The sequence below is a fragment of the Equus quagga genome, chromosome 3 (genome assembly GCF_021613505.1).
Source record: "Equus quagga isolate Etosha38 chromosome 3, UCLA_HA_Equagga_1.0, whole genome shotgun sequence".
NCBI classification, from domain to species: Eukaryota; Metazoa; Chordata; class Mammalia; order Perissodactyla; family Equidae; genus Equus; species Equus quagga.
In genome coordinates this window covers 75,522,671-75,547,610 of record NC_060269.1, presented here as the reverse complement: position 1 = coordinate 75,547,610, position 24,940 = coordinate 75,522,671, and the positions used below count along the sequence as shown (strand labels likewise).

Below are 24,940 nucleotides of genomic sequence, written 5' to 3'. Positions count from 1 at the left end.
TTGGTCATTAGGAAAACTATAGAAAAGCCTTTACACAATGAGTTTTTTAAAAAGGTGGTTGCCAAAGGAGCTCAAATTATTAATGTCTTTGTATAAAAAGTATTGCTGTATTTGAAAAATTATGAAGCAAATCACTCTTTATTGATACATAAGCAAATGCAATAAATGCAATTGGAATATGATAATAAAGGGTACAACTAGCCTTTGTCAAAAAGGGGATAAATAATTGTTTTGTCACCTTTCCTCAAATATTTTCAAATATATTTTAGGGTGCTCATTGCATAACTCAGAAAAGACAAAGAGGACAACAGAATTAAAAAATACAATACTTTATTGTCAAAAATAGACAAACCTTAATTTCCTTTAACAGGAATATTAATTTAAGAGTCTCTATCAGCCATCACCATTTTGTGAACATCAAAGACAAGAGAGTCAAAGACAGCTGTTAGTGGGAAAAGGACCACAGGTCTACCTCCACGGGAGAAGCCTCACCCACAGCATCACAGTGACCTGAGAGCCCTGAACTATGACAGACACGCAAGACAAAGCTGACTGACCCCATCCCGTCCTGTAGGGATCCGTTCTGTGGAATCTTCCCAATCATTTGAAGAGTTTAGTTAGAACACTTGCTGATTTGAACAGTGAAACTTACGTCATTTATGGAATTAGTAATAGGATCACACCCGCTTTTGAGATACACCAGGCTGAAGCCACCTGTCTTTACAACCCTGGCCTCAGGTATGCAAAGTGGTGCTAACAGCTTGGGCAGGACACCTGAATGAGGTCCTTATCCGTGGCCTCCAGCAAGGACCTGAAGGTTTGCTGAATGGAACACTGCAGTGGGGGCTACATTCTCTCATTCACATAAAAAAAACAAGGATAGTCATCTGATCTAATCTAGCTGGTTGGAACCAGAACAAAATAAGGCCTTTATTGGCCCCTGGGGCCAGGAATCCAGGGCTGGGTGCGTGCACTGGTTAGCCACATCATGACTTGCTTTCTCTGGTCTGTACTATAAACTGGCTACCCAGAGCCAAAGCAGGTTTTGTAAATAGGCTCATCAATAATTAAAAGTGGGAGTGTGCAGCTATCTCTCTGAGGATTCGGGTTAAGGAGAGATACTTTGGTTCCCAAGAGAGGCCAGGGATGAGATAACACTGACCTGGTGAGATGGCTCACCTGAGATGAAGCACATGAAAGAGTGAAAAGAAGCTTGATTAGCAAATGGAGGAGAAAGGAGCCAGCCTGAGAACTCTTTCCCCATTCACTCAATGCAACAGTAATCATCTACATGCAAAAAATCAGTCCAACGTTTTCCATTTTTCTAGTTGAAAGATAACCATTCAATACAAGAGAACTAGCAAAACTGAGCTTATATTGTACCATAAAGTCACTTAAAACAATACTGTGGTTACAAAACGGCAGCTCTAGCTTTTGCTTCCTCTTTAAAGAGGAGAGGATGCAAAGAAACTCCTGATGCAGTGACGAGTTCTGCTTCGCTGTGACGGTTATTATTCACCCTGGCATGGGGTTAAGTTTTAATGAAGCTCACTCACTTGAGTAGGGGCATGAAATTGGAGGTGTGGGCTTCTGGAAGTTTTGATGGACTAAGCATCATTCAGTAAGATTCTGTAATTGAAAGGATCACTCTGAAAACTTAGAGAAAGAAAGCCATATGAAAATCAAACTAGGTGAAGTTGGTTTATGGAGTCTATTAGCAAGACTACCTGAATAACTTTGTGGGGTCAAATATAAAACTAAAGGGTATTGCTTCTTTTCCTCCCTTATTCCATTCCATTCCATTTTGTAAAAAATGTGATATATGCAGACAATGTATATTCTCTTGGGTCATTTCTCAAAAGCCACAGAATAAGCCCTGTGTTGGGGTTGCTATGCATATGAAAGAGGAAGCCGAACTCCATATGGGGCTTCTTGTGGAGAGCAGGCAGGCAAACTATGTGGCTAGACCAGAGCAGCCCAGCAGCCGGGCGGTTTTATGACCCAATCATACAGAGGACCTGTTAAATGTTTCCCTTTCAGCACTCTTCAACGACTGTGGTTCCAATCAAGGAGTAAAGCTTTTTCTTAACAAGTCGAAATCCTGAGCTCAGGATCAGAGTTCGCTTGAGGCCAGAGGAGAAGCGCCCTCGACTAAAGAAAAAGTCCCTGAAGCTCGTCCATGAGCAGCTCTCCTGTTTAAACACAAGCGTCAGCTCGAAAGTGGGCACCACGCTAGAATCGCACACGATCCGATCCAGCTTTTTACATACATTTTCAATCTCCAGGTTCACGTGCATCACACACCCGCGCAGGCCGCAGGGCTCAGTGGACGACAGCCGCAGCACGTCCTGCGCGATTCTCCGGGTCAGTTTCTCCGGGACAAGGACTTTGGAGCAACCGAGTTTGGTTTGCTTTGATTTGGACAGACAGTTCTCCAGCATTTTAACCAAATTCTGGCAAGTTGTCTCCTCAAATATCACCTCACTGAGGTTGGGTTCAGGAACAACATAATCCCAGTAGTCAAAATCTGTAGAAAATGGAAGTTTAAGATTTAAAAAACTGAAAGAAATCCAGCAGCAGAAAAAACACACCAAGATATCAACACTGGTTGCTTCTATCCACTGAGGCAGGCTGTTTCTAATACTAGTTTGGGAGTTGGCTGATCTCACTTGGCTGTTTGTTAGCTAGCTGAGCATAACAGAGCAAGGTGTTTGACCTCTCTGAGAACGAAGGGTCATCTGTGAAATAAAGGTTTTGATAAATAGGGTGGATAGGATATAACTATTTTTCTTTACATTTATGTGTGTACACAGATACACAATCTTAAAAACTCTGCATCAAAAATCTATTTCTGGTGATCCTAGATTACTAGTGATCTTCTTGCTTCCTGGCTCCCTTACTTGTTTATCTAATTTTGCTTTCCAGACACTACCCACTACTTCTGAAAAAAAAAAAAATGTTTATAAGGTTTTTTTTTTGACTAAGAGATAGTTACCTTCTAACTCTAAGAATATATGCATTCATTATTGTAAAATAAAGAATTTTTGCTATTGTTCTTTAGTGATGAACTTACGATGGCCTCGAAGAGCTATTTTAAATATCTATCAAATTTGTATCGTTCTTTAAAAGTCATTACTGGAATTGTCTGTAGATCCTAATTTTAGCTACAAGCTCTTTGATTAAAAAGTGCTCGGAGCAGACCTCTGAGGTTCACAAGGATATTTATAACTGGCTGGGTGGTTTCTCGTAGCCAAGCAAAACAAAATAGTTCTAGGAAAACAAAATTAGCTTTGCTCAAAGGAAAAGAGATAGCTCCACGTTTGGTCACCTACCTTCCAAATTAATCCTACCACTTGGCAGGAGGCCATGCCACACACAGTCAACCTAGCGGGCGCAGGAGAGGCCCCAGGGCTCCCGCCAGGGCCCGCCTCACCTTCATGGCTACTGTTCCTCTCTCCACATCATGCAGTCACTTAGATCACTGTTTTTTAAATAACTAAATGAAACAAACGCACTCCAAATTGTAAGGCTCCATGTTTTTATCCATGTTGAAGATAGAGAACTTTAGAGCTTTGGCCTATAAAATTCGATCATCAACCACTTTGCCTTCTAAATGAGAAAGGCCCAGAGATCTTAAACAATGTGTCTATGCCCACACAGCTCCTCAGTGGCAGAGCAGTGGGTTAATTTAGAAACTGCTGTTTAAAATTGCAAATGACAATATGTCCAGCATCACTGCTGTTTTAAAGTTTCCTTTCGGCATTAAAAATGGGATAATGGGTATATCCACAAATAGAATACCACTCAGCAATAGAAAGAAACACTGATATAGGCAACAACGCGGAAGAATCTCAAAATCCTTAAGCTGCGGAGAAGAAACCACAATCAGAATGGTACATATGACATGGTTACGTCTGTATGAAACTCTAGAAGTAAAATTAACCTATGCTGACAAAAAGCAGGTCAGTGTTTCTCTGGGGACGGGGGAGGGAGGGGGGAATTGATGGCAAATGGGTACATGGGAATTCAGAGGGAGGGGGTGAGGGTAGCGGCTACACGCGTGAATACATTTCTTAAAACGCACATAACTCTACACTTAAAATTCACCATATCTTCAAAACCGCGTCGGGTAAGGAATCCATGTAACTTTTAATCCCAAAGAGCCCATTAGACGCAGACTCGACCTACGCAGCCCTCAGGTATTTCATTTTGCTACTTTTGTTTCTCACTATCGGACAGAAGATGCTGGAAAGTTTGGAAAGGAGTCTCTTCAGATGGATTTTGTGGCATTCCCTACCTCAAAGGAGGGGCCCACACCGCACGTTTGCCAATCCCGTCCATCCAGGGGCTGCGACCTCCGCAGGGGAGGGAGGCCGGCACCTGGGAAACTCACCATTTAACAGGCTCCCCCGGTGGAAGCCACCGTCCAGCAGCTCTGAAATGCTGGCCGGGTTCTTACTGCTCAAACTGCCGGTCGCAACCATGGTCAACGGCCCTCTTTCTCTCGCGGGGCGGAACGGCCTTTCCGGGTGCTGGAAAAAGGCGGCAAGGATAGCTTTGCAAAAGCAGGCAAAATGTGCAGAGGCTCCTAAAATGCCCAGCGTCCCCGGAGCGAACTAGCCGAGGCATTCCGTTTCCAAAGGGGAGGAACTGGCCCCTGCAACTCGAGTTTACAGAGCCCCGGGAGCGGAAACGAACTCAAAGTTAGCAAAACTTGGAGCCGACTTGCCCCGCGGAACTCACCCAGCGCCCCTGCTCCCCCCCGCCCACGTCGCCGCCTAGCTCACCTGCTGGGGGTTCGCTGGGGCCGATGCGCTCGCTGGCAAAGCTGCGGGGTAAACAGAGGCAGGCTCTGTCCTCAGGAGCCCCTCCCTCGGGGCCGCAGGGACCTGCAGACCCGAGCAGCGATCGGCACCAGCTCGCCCCAGCCCGCCCAGCTTTGGCTCCACCGAGCAGCCTCGCCTCCGCGCAGCGGGCACTTTATAGGCCCGGCCTCCCCCCTGCCCCGGCCCGCGCCCCGCCCTCCCGGGTCGGGTCGCAGGTCCACCCGGACACTCCAGCCGCCCTAGGCGAGCCGCTGGGAGATGAGGTTAAGTTTGCGGTAGGGTTGACGCCTGCTGTTGCCCGGGTGGGCCACGGTTACCGCGACCGCAATTCCGGGGTCCCAACTCGCCCCAAACTGATCACTCTCCTCCACCACTAACCTGGTTCTTTGATGCGACCTTTTCCCCAGCGCGCGCTCACGCTGCTGGTGCCCTCGTTAGGATTCTGTGCCGGGCAGCGGGAGGCTTTCTGCCCTTTGTCTGTTCCCACGACCCGAGCCTTTGCTGTGTCAGACTGAACCCTTTGCTTTAATCTGTTTCGATGTTCGATGAGCATGATTTACGCACTTAAGTCTGGCCTCTAACCAAGTCAACTTTACTGCGCGTCCTGCCCCAGGGTTTCTCTGTGCTCCTCTGTTGCCCGCGGTCAGATCTAGCCGGCCTTATCCCGCATCGGAAGCATTTTAGGAAGGGTCTTTATCACCCACTGCGCTCCCGGCAGCCTCCGTGCCGTTTCATCTACGACTAATGCGTTTTCTCCGCGAGAAGGGTGAGCCTGGTACTCTTTTAATTAGACCTGGCTCCAGAGCGCCGGGAGCTTGCATGAAGAGGAGTTTGCCAAGAAACTGAACAAAACCGTTAGTGAGATCTTAGCTGCTTGCTCTACCCGCCCAGTCGCTGGGAGCATTGTCATTCCCAGAGGCAGAAGTTCCTGGCGAGCCCTGTTAAGGGGAGGAATTGGGTTTGGGCCGGCTTGAAGGGGCTTGAGGCTATGACAGAGTTTATACCCTGCTAGGGGTGACCCCCTGGGTTTGACGTGCTGTCTGACCTTGAGCGCACAGAGGGCCAGAGGAGGTGGGCGGACAGTCGACACGCTCCCGTAACCCGTAAGAAAAAGCTAAGCAGTATGTCTTCTTCCGAAGTTACTAAGCCACCCTTTTTCTGCGTTAGTGTGCCAGTAGGAGACCATCCGTCCGAAGGGGGCATTCCCAGTGACGGTGTGGGCTCAGGAGAGGAACGGGAGGGGGGGCTGCCTGGATGGGAAAGACGGTTTCTACAAGTAGGAGGGTCTGGTGTTGGCTCCTGGTCTTCTCGGATTAGGTGTACAAGGATTGGAAGGTTAGGGCCTTGAAAAGCAGTTTCAACGGTTTAGACTAAAAACTCCTAGTAAGAAAAACACCAACAGAAGGGGCAAGGAGAGTGTGATAAACAGATCAGTGGGAGGACACTGGAGGCAGAGCCGCAGAAATTAAAGCCAGCTTGACAGTCCATTTTTAACTCCACTCAGGCGGCTGCGCCGCCTGAAGGTCAGGGAGCCAGGGAAGGAGGTGCTGATAGGCTGGTCTTTGAAAGTAGATTCCACTTCTATTTCAATACTAGAAAAGTGGAAAATAAACAAGCCCATTTAAGCTGATTAAAAAGCAATTTCAGTGGCTACTGTGTTCAGGACCAATGGATGGGCCCCTGGTCAGGTCTGGGACGGCAGCTGCCTGGCAGTCTGGGGGTGGGGCCCAGGGCACAGAGCCTCCTTTCCTTATCTGGGTGGCAATATTGATAAGGCTGCCTCCAAAGAGAGTTATTAGAACAATATAATGGGTGGTCTGAACCTACCTCCAGCCTCTGTGATCTAAAGGTTAAGAGAGCCCTGTGGCCCTGGTTCCTTTCCCAACAGGGAAGAACCACCACTCCCTCAGTTGTTACACTGTAGAGGCTGCATGTTGCTGAAAGCTATGCTGTGGGGATTTCAAATTCCAGCAGGGTCACTCATGGTGGACAGGTTTCATCAGAGCTTCCCGACTAAGATAGACTAAGAAGAGCTCCCGGCCACCCACTTCTGAATAAATTGGTCATGAAAACCCTGTGAATAGCAGCAGAGCATCATCTGATGCAGCACCGGAAGGTGAGAAGATGGTTCAAAAAGACCGGGCAGGGTTCTGCTCTGCTGTCCATGGGGTCGCTGGAGTTGAATCCGGACTCCACTGCACTGACAACAAAACCAAACCGACACCAGTGAGACAAAGAAATTACCCATTTCAGTTTCCTTAGTGTATTTGGCATAAGTCATAAACTAAGTACTCTCAAAGGGCCAGAAAGATTATTGCACCGCTAGAAAGTAATGGTTACTCCTGGCTCACCTGACTAACTGAAATTTTGCAAAGGCCTTCGGGATTTTACTGCATAAAATCATTTCCCTATGTACAAAAGACATTGAATAATATCACTGTTTTTGGCTGAGTTGGCCTAGCTTTCAGAAATTACTGATGACTGATGCAGAACACATAGCTGGGATAATTAGTTGTGGAGATTGTCTGTCTTTCTTTATTCACTTAAAAGGGTAAAAAATCTATTCTATCACCAGTTGATGTCTTTGCAGGATTACATAAACAGAGCTGATTTTAAAAATGAAACATAGAATAGAATTAGGAAAAACTAAGTACCGTAATAGTCTTGCCAAGAGATGACACATTCAGTCTATTAGATTTTTTAATGTTGTGGATGCAGTTTATTCTTCACATTGGTGCCCCTCGGGTATGTCTCAGGTCAATGTCGAGCACATGTCATTTCTGTCTTGTTATAGCCGCTCTCATTAATCCTGGAAAAATAGTTTGCGAGGATGCTTACTGGAAATAATAGTTGTTTATGAAGAGAAAATCTAATTGGTTAAATAATTTGATTGCCTTTCATATACCAATGTAGTATAGCAATCTACCAAAAAGCATAAGCAAAGGCTTTAACTCAAGCATACTTTCTTTTTTTATTACTTTGATTTACTCATCCACCTTCTTATAAAAAGGAAAGAGAAACAGCAAGTAACAAATAGCAACAGTACGTTCATTGGATGTATATGCAAATATTTAAGTTCCACCCCCAATGTATAAAAATAGTATTCATAATATGCTTACTTACATAAAGTGTCAATTCAGAATAGCAGGGATATTGCAATAAACCAGCAACAAATGTGGGGCTTTCATGTGGCATTACAGGAATCACCGGCGTCTTGTGTGCTCCTGATTTGGAGTGCGGAATGTTTGTTTCACGTTTCACCAGCCAACTTTTTCTCTTTATCCCAGTATGAGCATTGTTCCTGAGCTCTTATTAATATGTTTACATGCAGTGCGTTTCTTATTTCATCTCATAAACTATGACACCAGAGGCAAAAATGACTGAGTTTCCTAATCTGTACAGTGGGTTCACGGAGGATTTACAGGACATGGAAGGTTATCTGTGTAATATCCAAGGTCCCTTAGCAAGCTTGTAGGGTGGTTGTGAGGACTGAAAGAGAAACCCCTCTAATCAATGCTAAATATTCTCTCTTTTTGATAAGTAAATCTGGGATCTTTAAATGCACACTGTCTCTGGCTCTCCTTGGTTGTGCTAAGTTTGTAAATCTCGTACTTGCATGAGTCTTAGGATAGGGCCTAGTACATAGCAAGCGCTTAATGAGTGACAGTTATTATTATTGCCATTATTATTGTTCTGAAATTGTAGTTCTCCAGTTCAGAGAGAGCCTGAGTGAGATCGGGGAAGTATTATTAAACAAAACTTGTAGTCTTTCCTGTTTGCAGGAAATCTGGAAAATATTTGCTGCTCATTGGGAAAGCCTTTTTTATTACAATACGTGCATATTTGTATGGGAGGGTGGGAAGGAGATCTCCCAATGAGACGTGAGAAAATAATGTGGGTAAAAAGTTGTCTTGGTGCAAAATACAGAGTTATACATATTATCTTTCCTTTATTAATCCAGGGAATGGTTTTCTGGAAAAAAAGGAAATATACAGGCCTTTGAAATAATTGACCATAGAACCACCCAATTGTTTCAAGATGTGTATGACCCTCTGTTAACATTCTGGATGAGCTATTTTATCATTATTTTTATTTGTCTTTGAGAATGCTCCAGCCAATAAAATTTTCACTTAATAATTAAATGTGCAGTATGAGTTATCCTATAGAATGCCAAAGGATTTTCCACTAAGTAAGGTAACATGGAGACTTATCTAGTATAAGCAATAAAAGGCCTGATGAAAATAATATGTAATACTTGCTGCTACAAGCTTAGAGAATCTTCCAGTAGCAGAAGGCATTGACTCTCTAAATTCAAGCAGAGAAATGGTTACCATAGTGACTCCTCTCTTTAAATAGTTCTGTGATTTTTTCATAAACAATGCTATGTATTATCTCCCTTTAAATAAAGAAAGCCGATATGTTTAAATGCACACAGTCCCTGATTTTCCTTAATTATGCACAGATTTATAATCCGGGTGCCCATGTAAGAGAATGTTAGCCAGGACACGGAGTAGGTCCTTGGCATTTTTCTAGGGATACATCTTACAACCTTTGCAAGTCTCAAATCTGAGAACAGCACCATGACATACCATTACTCTGGAAGTTTTATGTGCATGAAGATAAGAAGAGGAAAATAAAGCTATGTGTTAATGTAGGTGCTGGTCCTTCATTGATCCCCCTCCCTGTACCAGCCAGGTGGCCTTTTCTGGTGGACAAGTGTTGCACAGCTTTTGTCATTCACATTTGTGTCCCACAAAAATTACACATTGCTTCATGACATAAACCTGTGAGATTACCTAAGAAGAGAATTAAATCCAAGAATGCCCGTGTGTGGACTAGACAGGATTGTGCAGTGTAGTCTTTAGCATGCGCTCCAATTCCCCTTCTGCAAATGTAAAGCCACAGTAAAGTTAAAAAGCCTGATGAAGTCACAGGGGGGTTCTGTGTTTGTAACATTCATGGTGTAGCAGGTAGATGTGTGGACTGTGGAGCCTGACTGGCTAGGGTCGTATCCCAGAAACGACACTAACTAGCCATATGGATGTCGATAAGAACTTAACATTTCTGTGCCTCCATTTCTACCTTTAAAATAAAAATTATAATAACTTTGTCTCATGAAGGGCTGTTGTGGGGATTAAGTGAGCCAATACACAATGCACTCAATAAGTATCAGCCATGATTATAATTATGAATTTTGCTCTGACTTGAAAAATCCCCAATGCCCTGGTGTCATTTTTATGAAAAGATAGCTAGGGGAGTGGTTACATGTGTTCAAGGGGTGTATCTTTTGTACATATCCATTTGTTGCTTGACCGACGTTCGGTTAAGTATTTATTGAGTATTAATTATCTGTTAGCCACTGAGAATATAACAGAGTTCCTGTCACCAGGGAGATTATAGTTTAGAAAGGAATGTACACCAGTAAACACGAGATTAGTATTAGTGGGATAAGTTAGGGGTGGTCCAGGGTGCTGTGGCAGCACAATGATATGAGCATTATAATGATTAGAAGATTTTGAAGGAAGGTTTATCGCCTTGCAACTCAGTGTATTTCATGGACCAATAGGGTGAATGTCACTTAAGAGCTTGTAAGGAAAGCAGAACCTCAGTCCTCAACACAACTGAAACAGAATCTGCTTGTTACAAAGATTCCTAGGGGATTCATACTGCATGCAATTAAAATTTGAGAAGTAGTGATTTTAAAGAGAATAAATGAAACAATAAGACCGTCTAAGCACTTGAAAAGCCTTTTTTGGGCCAATTAATGAAAACCATTTATTGAGTTCCTACTATATGCAAGGCGTGGCCTCGTGGAAAGGTGCATCCACTCCCAGGTGGGCAAGTGTCTGTTGACTTCCCATAGCTCTGGTCAGACATGACAGCCCTGCGAATCTGTGGTTGTGTGGTTCTCAGCCCTTCGGCCTTGCTCACAAAACGACCTACAGCTATGTGAAAACAGCCCAGTTTTCCAAGAAGACTGTATTATACAAAAATGAAATCCTGTTTGATGAACTTGAGACCCTATCAGAATTGTTTTCAACCTTGATGAACTGGAAGCCAATTATGTAACGTGAGGATTGGGCTTACATGGTAAAATGTGTTTAAAGTGATGGGTCTGTGGAATGTATTTGGAAACAGCAAATTTGGAAGGAAGGGGGCGATACAGAAAGACATGTGTCTCATTGCTTCTACATTTACTGGAGAGGGTAAATGCGGTAATGCGTGTATTCTGCTCTAATTGTATCATAAAACGTACTTTAAAACAATGACTTGGCCTTTTGAAAGATTGTGCTGGTGATTGAGAACTCCTTTTGTAGATGATCTATGTTGTGACGGAGGCTCTAAATCATAAGTTGCTGAAGCGACGTTTCAGGACATGTCAACATGGCTGCGAGCACACTGACGTGCATTCAGTCGGGTGGCACTGTTAATGGATCATATCTAAGCTGAGCAATAAATAGTACTTCGCAAGTGAATTTATAGCAGTATATAGTTGCCTTTGCGATAGGTTTAGATGTCCACATGCTAAAGACAAACCAGTGCTCACTTCCGTGTGTAGCAGAGCAGCACACCTTAGGGGTTTGACTTTAGGCCATAATCAGGTCAGGCTTCAATTTCTGGCTCTGCCATGAGTCAGCACTATGAAATTAACTTAAATCCTTTGAATCTCAGCTTCTTCATCTATAATACGGAAGACTCAATGACACAATATAGTTAAGTTTCTGGCAGCATGATTGGTAACATTAAGAGCTCAGTCAAAGGTGGTCGTCCTAAACACACTTGGCTTATGTGAGTTTGTTTGTCTGAATGTACATTCTACTGCAGCAAATAATTCATCATGTGCTATGTTGGGTTTTTCAAGATAGTGGTAGATGTTACTTTGTGCATAACAGATAGTAAAGGATGCACTAGCTGGAGAATTAGGAGACTAGCCCTCATACAGCTTTTACACTGACTTGGCATCTGACTTTGGATGGGATGAGTCAGCAGAATCATCTAGGAGTATTGAGAAACTACAGAGATTCACCCAGGCCAGAGGAGGAGAGAGTTATCTATGGATTTCAAAGCAATGGAGACTAGGGCCTGACTTTTTGGCTGTGTCTCAGAGGTAGCAAGCCCTGAGAGTTCCCATATTTGGAAGAGAGTCCTGCTGTGCCTCAGGACCACACAGAGAAGCAAGAAATGGCCAGATCTGATGGGATACTGAGGGCACGGCTGATGGACATCTTGGCTTTACCTTGTGGGCGAGCAACGACTAGAGGGAGACTGTCTCCCTGCCTACCCCAACCCTGAAGCCTCAACACTGCACAGAACTTAAAATCCTTGACGTGAGCATTGGGTCTATGGAGTGGAGGATGGAGGTGGGGAGGGGCAGAATGGCTGATAGTAGAGGTACCTATTCCTGGGTGGAAAGGCTGAATATCAGATAGCCAGCTAAACAGCCAACGTCAGAGCAGCACTGTTGCTTTATTGCACAAGCAGCGTGTTCGCTGAGGCTGGTGTTATTTATGTCTGTCCACCAACAGTTGTGGTTCTACATCTGAAAAATAGATTTAGATTTTTTCCTTTTTATTCAATTTACACAGCTTTCTTAGAAGCTGCACTTTTAGCATTTACATCCAACTTAAGAGTTCCATATCTAGTGCATTTTTAGTTTATTCATTATTGAAATATTGCTGCCTACAAAGAAATCTACATATAAAGTACTTGTTAAAAAGTGTTTTGAATTTGCTCTGTATTTAAACAGTTACTATGAAAGCTCCATAAATCAAGAATATTTTTGTGCTTCCCAAATCAGGGAGCTGTTTGAAGATAGACATTATAAGGATATAACCCTTGTAGGCGATTGTGTAGGTGGAATCTAACAAGTGTAACAATAACAATTAGTTTAAAATAATGATCCTTGCGCTTTTGCCTTACTCTTAAGTAGTCCCAGGGAAGCGTTACTGAAAACTCAAAACGCAGGCCCAGAAAACTCAAAATGAAATAAAAATAATAAAGTTAGTAAAGTAGAATTCACTTTAAATTTACAAACAAATAGCCAATTTAAAAATTACGAAACGGAAAAAACAGTAGGTAATGCAGGCGCATAACTGAGAAATCAGATTCCTGCTTCTGACTCCCGGTCCTGCTCTTAGCTGCTCCCGGTGTCCGCTCCCGGAGGTGCCCGCTTGCTTTAGTTTTTCTGTATGGAAATACAAGCACATATTAACTTATATTTCCATTTTTACTCGCTTCTACCCAAAATGAAAATATTATACTTATGTTCTCCACGTTGCCTTTTTGCACTGACAAAATAGCTTAGTGATCTCTCAGAAGAATATATAGTTTCTCTCTCTTTTTTGCAGCCACAGTAGTCCCGCCTTCGCCACGGTTTCACTTTCCAAGGTTTCAGTTACCTGCCGTCAACCATGGTCCGAAAATATTAAATGGAATAGCCCAGAAATAAGCAATTCGTAAGTTTTAAATTGAGCACCTTTCTGAGTAGCGGGAGGACATCTCATGCCCTCCTGCTCCATCCTGCGTTGGATGTGAATCATCACTTTGTCCCGCAGGTCCACGCTGGACGCGTTCCCAGCCCGTTAGTCACTGAGTGTTCATCTGGGTCATCAGATCAACTGTCATGGTATCACAGTGCTTGTGTTCAAGTCACCCTTATTTTACTCAATAATAGCCCCAAAGCGCAGGAGTCCTGATGCTAGCCGTTAGGACATGCCGAAGAGAAGCCGGAACGAAGGGGCTTCCTTTAAGTGAAAAGGTGAAAGTTCTTCACTTAGGAAAGAAAAAGAATTCTAGCTTAGGTTGCTAAGATCTACGGTAAGAACGAATCTTCTACCCTTGAAATCGTGCAGAACGAAAAACAAATTTGTGCTGGTTTAGCTGTTGCACTCAAACATGTATGTATAGGAAAACAGAATATATAGGCTTGGGTACTGTCTGCGCGTTCAGGCCCCCACTGGGGTGTTCTTGGAACAAATCCCCCGAGGAGAAGGGAGGACTACTGTATATAGTGTTCTGCTTTGTAGATCTTCATTTAACCAGAACCTTACGGAGGGTTATTATGATTATTTACAGATTTTTGCAATTATATCCAATGCTGTAATGAATAATCTTCTTCATGTCACTTTGAGTGTGAGCGGGGATATCTATCAGATAAACTGTCGGAGGAGGGGCTCCTGAAGCAAAGGATATCCTTCACAGGGGCTGTTCAGTTTGGGCACCCACCAATAACGTATGAGAATTCCTGCTTCCTCATAGTCTCGCCAACAGTTGTTCATTCACTTCATAAATATTTTAGTCATCGACTATGCCTTTTTGTATATGCTCTACAAATGTATTGGTTAGGAGTTATAATTTCTCTCATTCAAGGTAGGAAAGATATTATTATCCTAATTTTAAAAAGAGAGAAACTATAAATGGAAAGTATTAATCATAATTCCCAGGAAAAACTAGAAAAATATCACATTCTTCCTGATTCTCAGTTTTGAGGAAAGCATTGGGGCTGTCTCTACAACGACCATTATAACTTCACTGGTTGGTCAACTTAGGCAACAAAAGAATTGGGGTTTTTTGGTCACCATTTTATTTACACTAAATCGTTCGTTAGATGTTTTGTTATGTGGGGACATTGCTATGTTTATTGAAGCCAAAGGCCCCTTGATGTCTGTTAAGGTGAGAATCTGCTGCACAGCAGAGAAAAATGTCCTTTAAGACATAACCCTCAAGTCGCCTGACACTTGATTTCAGTGTTCAAATAGTTACACAATGTTTCTCTCTTATTAACCACTGCAAACTCATGACTTTGTTGTAGCCCACAGTAGAATGTTCCGTTAGATGAATTCAGTACATCAGGTGTTTGTGGCTGTCACCATTGAGTGCAGGAGCGAGCGTGAGTTCATGTGCAGCTTTGGGAAGGTCCTAGGTCTGCTCTGTCCACTTCCACAGCCACTACACACGTCTGGCTCAATAGTGAGCATGGTAAAATGTGACTAGTCCAAAATGAGATACATGAAATCCACACCAGATTGGAAAGATTTGATAGAATTTAAGGAATATAAAATATCTCATTAATAATTATATTGGTTACATGTTGAAATGGTAAGATTTAGATATATTGGGTTAAATAAAATATATTCCTAAAATTAATTTCACCTGCTTCTTTTTTTAACATGGCTACTAGAAAATTTAAAATGTTATGTATGGTTTGCCGTTATGGCTCCTCTTAAGAAATAGAGGACAACACTATTCTAGATCTTTGTCACTTCATCTTAGAAAAGGAAGAATAATAGCTCCTTTGCATATGTATGAGGAATTGAAAATTCTTAAAAGTTACCACTCTTTTAGCGTAGAGTCCTACAAATTTTAAATGATCCGTACAGTCATGTAACCACCACCACCACAATCGATGTGTACAACAGTTCTATCACCGCAAAACACTACCTTGTGCATATTTGTAACCAACCTCTTGCCTTAGCCCCAGCCCTTGGGAAACAGTGATCTCTTCAGAGTGTTACACAAATGAAATCACAAGCTATGTAGATTTTTGAGTCTCTTTTCATTTACTTAGGGTAATGCACTTGAGGCTTATCCAGTTGTTGCGCGCATCAATAGCTCTTTTCTTTTCATTTCTGACTGCTATTCCATTGCGCAGATGTACCACAGTGTGTTTATCCACTGGCCAGTTGAAGGATATTTGGGATGTTTCCAGTTTTTGATGATTGAATAAATCCAGTTTGTATATGTTTTTACAGATTTGTGTGTGAATATCCACTATCATTTCTCTTGGATAAATGCCTAGCAGTGGAATTGCTGAGTCATACAGTAAGTACATGTTTAATTTTATAAGAAACTGCCATAATCTTTCCTAAAATGGCGGTTCCATTTTGCATTCCCAACAGCAATGTCTGAGTATTCTAGATGTGCCACATCCTCGCCAGAACTTGATACTGCCATCCCTTTATCTTTTTTTTTTTTTAATTTTAGCCCTTCTAATACAAATGTAATGGTATCTCATTGTGGTTTTGTTTTTTCCCCCTGATGACTCATGATGTTCAGCATTTTTTCATGAGCCTATTTGCCATCTGTGTATTGTCTTTGGTGAAATATGTATTGAAATCTTTTACCCGTATATTTTTATTGAATTATTTGAGGCTTCTGAGTTCTTTCTTATTATTGAGAAGTTGAGAGTTATTGTTATTGAAGTTGAGAGTTCTTTATAAATTCTGGATACAAGTCCTTTATTTGTTTTGCAAATATTTTCTCCTAGTATGTGGTTTGTGTTTTTGTTCTCTAAATAGTATCATTTGAAGAAAAGTTTTAAATTATGATAATGTTCAATTTATCAATATTTTTATAGGTCATAGGTTTGGTTTCATAGCTAAGAAATTTCTGCCTATATCAAGGTCACAAAGATTTGTCTCAGATGTTTTCTTCTAGAAGTTTTATGGTTTTACATTTACGTATGTAATTTACTTTAACCTACTTTTTGTATATTGTGTAAGGTGTAGGTTGAAACATTTTTTGCACACAGAGTCCAATAGTACTAGCACCATTTGTTGAAAAACTGTACTTATACATTGAATTACCTTTGCATCTTTATGAAAAATCAATTGACCATATATATGCAGCTGTATTTCTGATATTTATTGTATTCTGTTAAATCTAAATGTTATCCTTTCACCAGTATCACAAGTCTTGAAATCAGGTAGTATGAGTCTTCTAAATTTTTTCTTCTCCTTTAAAATTATTTTGGTTTTCTAATTCCTTTGCATTTTCATATGAATTTAGAATCAGCTTATTAAATTCAAAAGAAAATGTCTGCTGGGATCTTATTGGAAATGCAATGAATCCAGATCAGTTTGGATAAGTTTGTGTCTTAACTTTATTGAGTTTCTAACAATGAACATGCTATAAACTCTTTTTATTCAGGTCTGCTTTGATTTCTTTCATTAGAGGTTTGTAGTTTTCAGCACAAAGAAACTGCATACATTTTGTTAGATTTATACCTATTTTATTTTTTTGATGCTGTTTCAAAATTTCAATTTCCAATTCTTCACTGCTAGCATATAGCATATAGCAATACAATACTAATACAGAAATATCATATAGAAATACTATATGCAAATAATGTATTGATCTTGTTTCCTTCACTCTCGATAAACTCTCTTGCTAGTTCTGCTAACATTTTTGTAAATTCTTTGGGATTTTCTCTGAAGACAATCATGCTGTCTGCAAATAAAGACAGTTTTATTTCATTCATTCCAATCTGTGTGCCTTTATTTTATTTTTCTTTCCTTTATTGCATTTAAAAGAACCTCAGATACGATGTTGCATGTGAGTGGTGAAGGGAGATGTTTTTGCCTTGTCCCCATGGGGAGGGCAAGCGTTCAGTCTTTCCTCATTAGCCATGAAGTCAGCTGTGGGTGTTTTACAGATGCTTTCTGTCACTCTGAGGAAATGCTCTACTATTCCCTGTTAGCTAAGTGGTTTTGTCATAAATGAATGTTAAATTTTGTCGAATTTTATTTTACTTCTTTTGAGATGGTTATGTGGTTTCTGCTGTAATCTACTGATGTTGATTTTAGGATGTTAAACCATCCTTGCATCTCCTGATGATGTTTTGACCTTTTTATAGTCCTGGATTCAACTTGTTAATGTTTTGCTGGGGGCTTTTCTTCTGTTTCATGAGGGATATTTTCTGAGGATTTCTTTCTTGTAATATCTTTGTCTGGTATGGGAATCAGGGTAATATGGCCTTATGAAATGTAGGACTTTCTCTTGTATTTTCTGGAAGAGTTTGTGTAGTGTTGGTGTTAATTCTTTTTTAGTTTCATTTTAAATATCACATCCTTGGAGAAGACTTTTCTACAACCCAATGTAAAGTAGGTCCCCTCTGTTAATAACTCTTTTAGTGTCTTTATTTTCTTTATATATTTTATCATAATTTACAATTAAATATTTCTTGAGGTTTGTTTCTTTAATGTCTGTATTTTAAGAGGCCAAGGCCCATATCTGTGATGTTTATTATACGGCCATTGCTTAGCACAGTGTCTGACAACAGGTGTTTAATAAATATTGGCTGAATAAATACATTAACTCCTAGGATTTAATGACTGTCATTATCCATCATAACAATTGTAAGCATTATACCTGTAATTTCTTACTATGTATTCTAGCAAACTTCCTACAGTGAACTGGAAAGCACTTCAGATACAATCTTAATGAGTATTAAGAATGTAATATTGTAACACAACTAGATAATTGTAAACATTACGATTTATAATGTTGAGTTAGAATTTCCATAAATTACCGTAATCCTGATGAAGATGCATTTGTATTTTGTAATGTGAATTGACAGACTAAAATTTTGTGAAATGTTAGAGTTCGTATTTTGCCTCAGTATGAAAAAAAGAGAAGAATTTAGTAGAAATGATATTTTTAGTTATTTAGTTTTTAAAGATTAAATATAATAAATTTACATAAAGAATTCAATATTAAATATGTTATTTAATACTTTGGATATTTGCTAATTTTCTTTTTTAATGTGGACCTTGTCTTCATGGAGCTGAGAGTAGTGAGAGAATACAGAGCAGACAAGAAAAAACAGCAGGTGAGTTTCAGTCCTTTTATAAGAGATGTGAATACAAATGGGAGGAGTATTTACCTAGTCAGAGATGGGGTTATTCTGGACAGATTTTCTGTTTAAACTGACATTTGAAATATATGTAAGAACTAAGTATATGAAAGGGAGTTAGGAGTGGAATGAGCATTATAGGCAGAGGAATTAATACTATTAATAACAACCAATAGTTAGTGGGCGCTTACTAAGTGTTCCACATGGACTATTTCATTTGATCTTTACAACATTCCTATGAATTGAGTGTTATTGTTTACCATTTAAGAATAAGGATAAGGATTCTGGGACAAAGAGTTTAGAAACTTGCCTCAGATTACACAGGTAGTAAGTGGTAGAGCCAGGATTTGAATAGTGTTATTCTGTGGATGACTGGTTGCAGGAAAGAAGTTCAGAATTCCTGGAGTTTATGCCGCTGATGGAAGGAGTTTGTTGCTGTGGGGAAGCAGGTGAGTGAGTGGTGTCAGGAATGAGATTAGAAAGGACAGAGGTAAGGATCAGGTTCTGAGGGATCTTGCAAGCCATGTAAAGGGGCAAATTGAATATCACTTAAATGTTAGTCATTTTCTCCCACAATTTAAATTCCTGCCTTTGGGCTGGTATGGTGACTGAGTGGTTAAATTCGTGTACTCTGCTTCAGTGGCCCAGGATCTTGCTTGTTTGGAGCAGTGGACCTGCTCATCAAGCCATGCTGAGGTGGTGTCTCACATAGCACAACTAGAAGGACCTGAAACTAGAATATACAACTATGTACTGGGGGGCTTTGGGGAGAAGAAGAAGAAGGAAAACAAAGATGGGCAACAGATGTTAGCTCAAGGCTAATCTTTAAAAAAATAAAATAAAATAAATTCCTGCCTTGAAGTATTCTTAAACTCTTTCATCTTACTTGGTGTAGTAAAGAATATAGTCCTGACTCAGCTGATATAACTTAAACCCGATAAACTGCATTCATTATCTATTGTTTTCTTTACTGAAATATATTTATTTTATTTTTGTCTTTGGGTCAGAATAATTTATTAAGAATTATTAATTTATAGAGTGATGTCAGCATCAGGGCAGAGTGAGTTGTTCCCTTTGTCTCTCCCCTCTAAGTTACAACTAAATGGACATTGATTAACCAACAGAAGATTCCCTACACAGCACACATTAGCAAGCCTGAGAGATCCGCGCAGCCATACATCTGAAGGTGTGTAGCCTGGATCTCCAGGAAGCAGTGGAACTAGGTGAGTGCACCCCTCCCTCTCCCCAGCAAACAATTATAACATAAAAGACAAAGAGTAGGAAAGTATCAAAGATAATTATAAACACTTCAATTTAGTCACAAAATCACAACATAAAAAGGAAGAATTTGTGTCAACAATAACTCAGAAGGGGAAGAGAAAAGGGATGCAACCTGCTTAGGCTAATGGAGATAAGAGGTTATCCGACAAGGGACTATCTCATCTATGTGACCATTTATACAAACCTCATGGTAACAACTAAACAAACGATCAGAGCAGAGCCGCAAATCATAAATAAGGAGAAAACTGAGAAGATCATCATGGGAAATCACCAAACTGAAAAGGCAATCAGAAATACAAGGGAAAAGAAACAGTGCAAACATAGAAAAACCAGAAAACGTGAGATAAAATGGCAGTATTAAGCCCTCATATATCAATAATCATTCTAGATGTAAATGGATTGAGTTCTCCAATCAAAAGATAGAGAGTGGCTGGATGGATTAAAAAACAAGGCCCAATAATAGGCTGCCTCTAGGAAACACATCTCAGTTCTAAAGACAAACACAGCCTCAGAATGAAGGGATGGAAGACAATACTCCAAGCAAACAGCAAACAAAAGAAAGCAGGTGTTACCAAACTTATATCAGACAAAGCAGACTTCAAGAAAAAAGGACAATGAGAGACAAAGAGGAACAGCATATACTAATAAAAGGGACATTCCACCAAGATGAAATAACACTTAAGAATATATATGGGAGGCTGGCCTGCTGGTGCAGTGGTTGAGTTCACACATTCTTCTTCAGTGGTCGAAGGTTTGCCAGTTCAGATCCTGGGTGCGGACATGGCACCACTTGGCAAGCCATGCTGTGGTAGACATCCCACATATAAAGTGGAGGAAGATGGGCACAGATGTTAGCTCAGGGCCAGTCTTCCTCAGCAAAAAAAAAAGGAAAAAGAAAAAATAGTATTAAAAAAAAAAGAATATAAATGGGCTAACACAGGAGCAACAAAGTATGTAAAGCAACTCCTAACAGACCTGAAGGAAGAAATTGACAGTAACACAATCATAGTAGGGGACTTCAGCACCCCATTTACATCAAGGGATAGATTATCCAGACAGAAAGTCAACAAGGAAACAGTGGCCTTTAATGAAACACTAGACCAGATGGACTTAATAGATATATATAGAACATTCCATCCCAAAACAGCAGAATACACATTCTTCTCAGGTGCACAGGGAACATTCTCAAAGACAGACCATATGTTGGGAAACAAGGGAATCCTCAATAAATTTAAGAAGACTGAAATCATATCAAGCACCTTTTCTGAACACAATACTGTGAAACTAGAAATCAACTACAAGAAAAAAGGCTGAGAAAGTCACAAATATGTGGAGGCTAAACAACATGCTACTGAACAACCTTTGGATCAATGAAAAAAATCAAAGGAGAAATTAAAAAATACCTAGAGACAAATGAAAATGAAAACACAATATACCAACTCTTATAGAATGAGGCAAAAGTGGTGCTGAAATGAATGTTTATAGCAAAACAGGCCTACCTCAATGAAGAAGCAAAATTTCAAATAAATAGGTTTACCTTATACCTAAAAGACTTAGAAAAAGAGCAAACAAAGCCCAAAGTCAGCAGAAGGATGGAAATAATAAAATCAGAGCAGAAATAAAAGAAATAGAAACTAAAAAAACAATAAAGAGGATCAATGAAACTACAATCTGGTTCTTTGAGAAGATAAACAAAACTTACAAGCCCTTAGCCAGACTCACTAAGAAAAAAAGAGAGAAAGCTCAAATAAATAAAATTAAAAAGGAAAGAGGAGAAATTACAACAGATACCACAGAAATACAAAGGATTATAAGAGAATACTGTGAAAAACTATATCCCTACCAATTGGAGAACATAGAAGAAATGGATAAATTCTTAGACTCATACAACCTGCCAAAGCTGAATCAGAAGAAATAGAGAATCTGAATAAACCAATCAAAAGTAAAGAGACTGAAACAGTAATCAAAAACCTCCAGAAAACCAAAAGTCTAGGACCAGATGGCTTCTCTGGAGAATTCTACCAAACACACAAAGAAGATTTAATATCTGTCCTTCTCAAACTATACCAAAAAATTAAAGAAGATGGAATGCTTCCTACCATTTTGTATGAGGCCAACATCACCCTGATACCAAAGCCAGACGAGGACAATACAAAGAAGGAAAATTGCAGGCCAATATCTCTGATCAACATAGATTCAAAAATCCTCAACCAAATATTGGCAAATCAAATACAGCAATACATTAAAAGGATCGTACACCACGATCAAGTAGGATTTATACCAGGGGCACAGGGATGCTTCAACATCCACAGATCAATCAGTGTGATACACTATATTAACAAAATGAGGAATAAGAATCACATGATCTTCTCAATAGATGTAGAGAAAGCATTTGACTAGATCCAACATCCATTTATGACAAAAACTCTGAATAAAATGGGTGTAGAAGGAAGGCATCTCAACATAATAAAGGCCTTACATGACAAACCCATAGCCAACATCATACTTAATGGTGAAAAACTGAAAGCCATCCCTCTGAGAATAGGAAAAGACTGTCACTGTCTTCTCTATAGAGAAAGCAGAGCAAGCACAGGTCAGTGGGGTCAGTTGTGACCTTTTTGGAAACACCAGAAAGAAGTATAGGCAAAGAATTGGAACTCTTTATTAGGAGGATCTTGTTCCAAATTGATTTCTACATCCACATATTTTCAGAACATTGGGTTTTATAGCTCAACATTTTTCTGAGTGGAGGTGGGTGGGGACGTTTACTGACCAGCAGAAAGACCTAAACTGTCACCACTTTTTTGGCTTTCGCAGCAGCAGAACAGAGATTCTGCATGATCTGCATGATTCTCCTTCCTCTCAGTAATAACATTTTCTTTATTTGTTTATTTATTTATTTATTTTTTGAGGAATATTAGCCCTGAGCTAACATCTGCTGCTAATCCTCCTCTTTTTGCTGAGGAAGCCTGGCCCTGAGCTAACATGCGTGCCCATCTTCCTCTACTTTATATGTGGGACGCCTACCACAGCATGGCTTGCCAAGTAGTGCCATATCTGCACCCGGGAGCTGAACCAGTGAACCCCAGACCACCGAGAAGCAGAACGTGTGCACTTAACCGCTGTGCCACCTGGCTGGCCCCTCATTAATAACATTTTAGGTTTTGCGTTGGTTTTAAAATAAGTGTCTTAGAAGATGAATTAGCCTTTATATATCTACCTTTTAAAAAATAAACATGCTCAGATGGAGATTTTGATAGGATAAAAGCTTCTTTAGATTACTTCAAAGAGTTGTTGCAGTAGGCCCCTCTGGAAGGAAATGGAATTCTTCTATTTGGCTTGGCTTGAGTCCCTGCTCAGAAGCCCTGACCTCTGTACTAGAAAAGCAACAAATTCTGGTTTTTGGTTTGCTAATTCAGGATTAAGCAAAATCTCCTACAGTCCCATCTTATTGTCAACCCTCTTAAGTCTGGAAAAAAGGAGAAACTGTACTTTACGGAATTGTATGAAGTGAGGAGTGGACAAGGAGACACAGAAGGGAACCTCCTTCTGTGCGTCAGGCTTTCATTTAGTTCCAAGGCTTGCGAGGGGTCGCCAGAGTCAACGCAGCGTGATATTAATGGAGCGGACACATTCTTGCTCTTATACACTAGAGTTGCATTTAAAAACATTGAAAGTGAAGGGAAAAAAATCAATGATTGACAATCTAACAGGGCTAGTTGACTCAGCGACTAAGTCACCAATGTGCCTCATTTCTGGAAGAAACACTGCACTTGACAACTAGAGCTTTTCTGGAAGTTGAGTTGGTCCATCCCCTTAGACTGTCTCCTCTTCTGGCGGTGTCACCTTGTTTAGACACAGCACATCTGATCTCCTCACAGTCACCATGAAGTCAGTGAGATCCAGAAGAGTCTGCCAATACCATTGGTTGGTGCTTGTTCACTTTGGGATAGAGACCTGGCCAGTCAATCTCTGCATACGGCAACATTCTTGAAACAAGTGTTTTGCATCTGGACCAGGAGAGCCCTTGGTAAAACCATAAAGTAGATGAATTTCATCTTCAGTGACCCTCTACCCTCCTCTCTATGCCACCTGAGTACCTGTCACTCCTTCCCACCCTGGCTCCTGCGGGCGTCTGGTTTACCAGGCTGCTTGGCTGGGAGCCCTCTGCAGCCTCATGCTCAGGCAGTTCTTATTTACTCCAACCCATGTCAAAAACTGCCTGCCCAGTTCCAAGCCCTAAATCCTCTTATTTTTAGCCAATAATGAGTGACCAGGACACGTCGGATATTCTCTAATTCTTGTTAATACTCTAGGTTGCTTCTAGTTTTCTCTCTCTGGGATAATATAATGTCTTAGTCTAGTTAAAAAGGTAGAAAATTAAAACATTTCAACAGATGACTGGGGAGGGCCTTTATAGGCCATTTATTTCACCTTTTTTCAATAACGCCCACTCCACCCGTACCTAGAACTCATTTTTGTGGATATGCTTTTGTTTTTATTTTTCTTCAAGACACTTTTAAGCAACTAAAATTTAAGCAATTTGGGAGTCTTCGAAAGAAAGAACAAAAGAAAAAATGTACTACCTTTACATGTGTTCCAGATAAGTCTTAGGACTGGAAGAGTCCCAGAGGCTACACAAATTTTGTCTATTCATTTTAGTGGCCTTAAAGATATAATCTAGTCTAACTGTCTGACTTAGAAAGCCAGAAAACAGAGATAAAGGGAAGGGAAGTATTTATAAGGTCACAAGATTGATTACTAGCAGAATGGGAAGCAGAATTCAAGTTTTAATATAACTGATATGATACATTTTATTTCAATAAAGATCAAAAGGTTTAAATATTTATTATAAACATTGGGGCTTTATATGTCCTGTTACAAAGACAATTCTTTTAACATCTTTCTTTCTCATTCCTCCTCAAAAGCTGCATGTCTAATTTCCTTTTAAATCTAACTCAGTTCACGTCCCTGTAAGAAAACGTGTGTGACTACCTTGCTCCAAACTTCCTCTGCTTGACATCTCATCAGCCTTTAGGAAAGCATTTTCAGTGTGATTATGTTTAGCATGCATTCATTTATTTAAAAAGAAATCCACTGTGTCTAGTTTGTCTTATTTTTCCCGTAAGTAACGATTCTCCTTCTCACTCCGAAGTACCCAGTGGATGCTCTGAAATGCTGATGCCAGAATGCTTTTGGC

The 24,940-nt window shown here is 40.5% G+C and overlaps 1 protein-coding gene and 1 long non-coding RNA gene across 2 annotated transcripts in view; one reads left to right on the top strand and one right to left on the bottom strand.

Annotated features, from left to right (window-relative positions):
• Nucleotides 1-313: 313 nt before the first annotated feature.
• DDIT4L (DNA damage inducible transcript 4 like) lies at nucleotides 314-4,955 on the bottom strand. The gene is made up of 3 exons (XM_046655603.1): nucleotides 4,788-4,955; nucleotides 4,394-4,532; nucleotides 314-2,527 (listed from the first exon to the last, which is right to left on the bottom strand). The coding sequence occupies exons 2-3, from the start codon at nucleotides 4,482-4,484 to the stop codon at nucleotides 2,037-2,039; spliced, it is 582 nt and encodes a 193-aa protein (XP_046511559.1). The 5' UTR covers nucleotides 4,485-4,532; nucleotides 4,788-4,955; the 3' UTR covers nucleotides 314-2,036.
• A 255-nt stretch (nucleotides 4,956-5,210) lies between these two features.
• LOC124237432 (uncharacterized) overlaps nucleotides 5,211-24,940 on the top strand; it is a 39,154-nt gene continuing 19,424 nt past the window's right edge. Inside the window, exons 1-3 of the long non-coding RNA XR_006888003.1 lie at nucleotides 5,211-5,592; nucleotides 13,175-13,282; nucleotides 15,578-15,647. This is a non-coding gene — a long non-coding RNA (uncharacterized LOC124237432). The remainder of the gene's footprint in view (nucleotides 5,593-13,174; nucleotides 13,283-15,577; nucleotides 15,648-24,940) is intronic.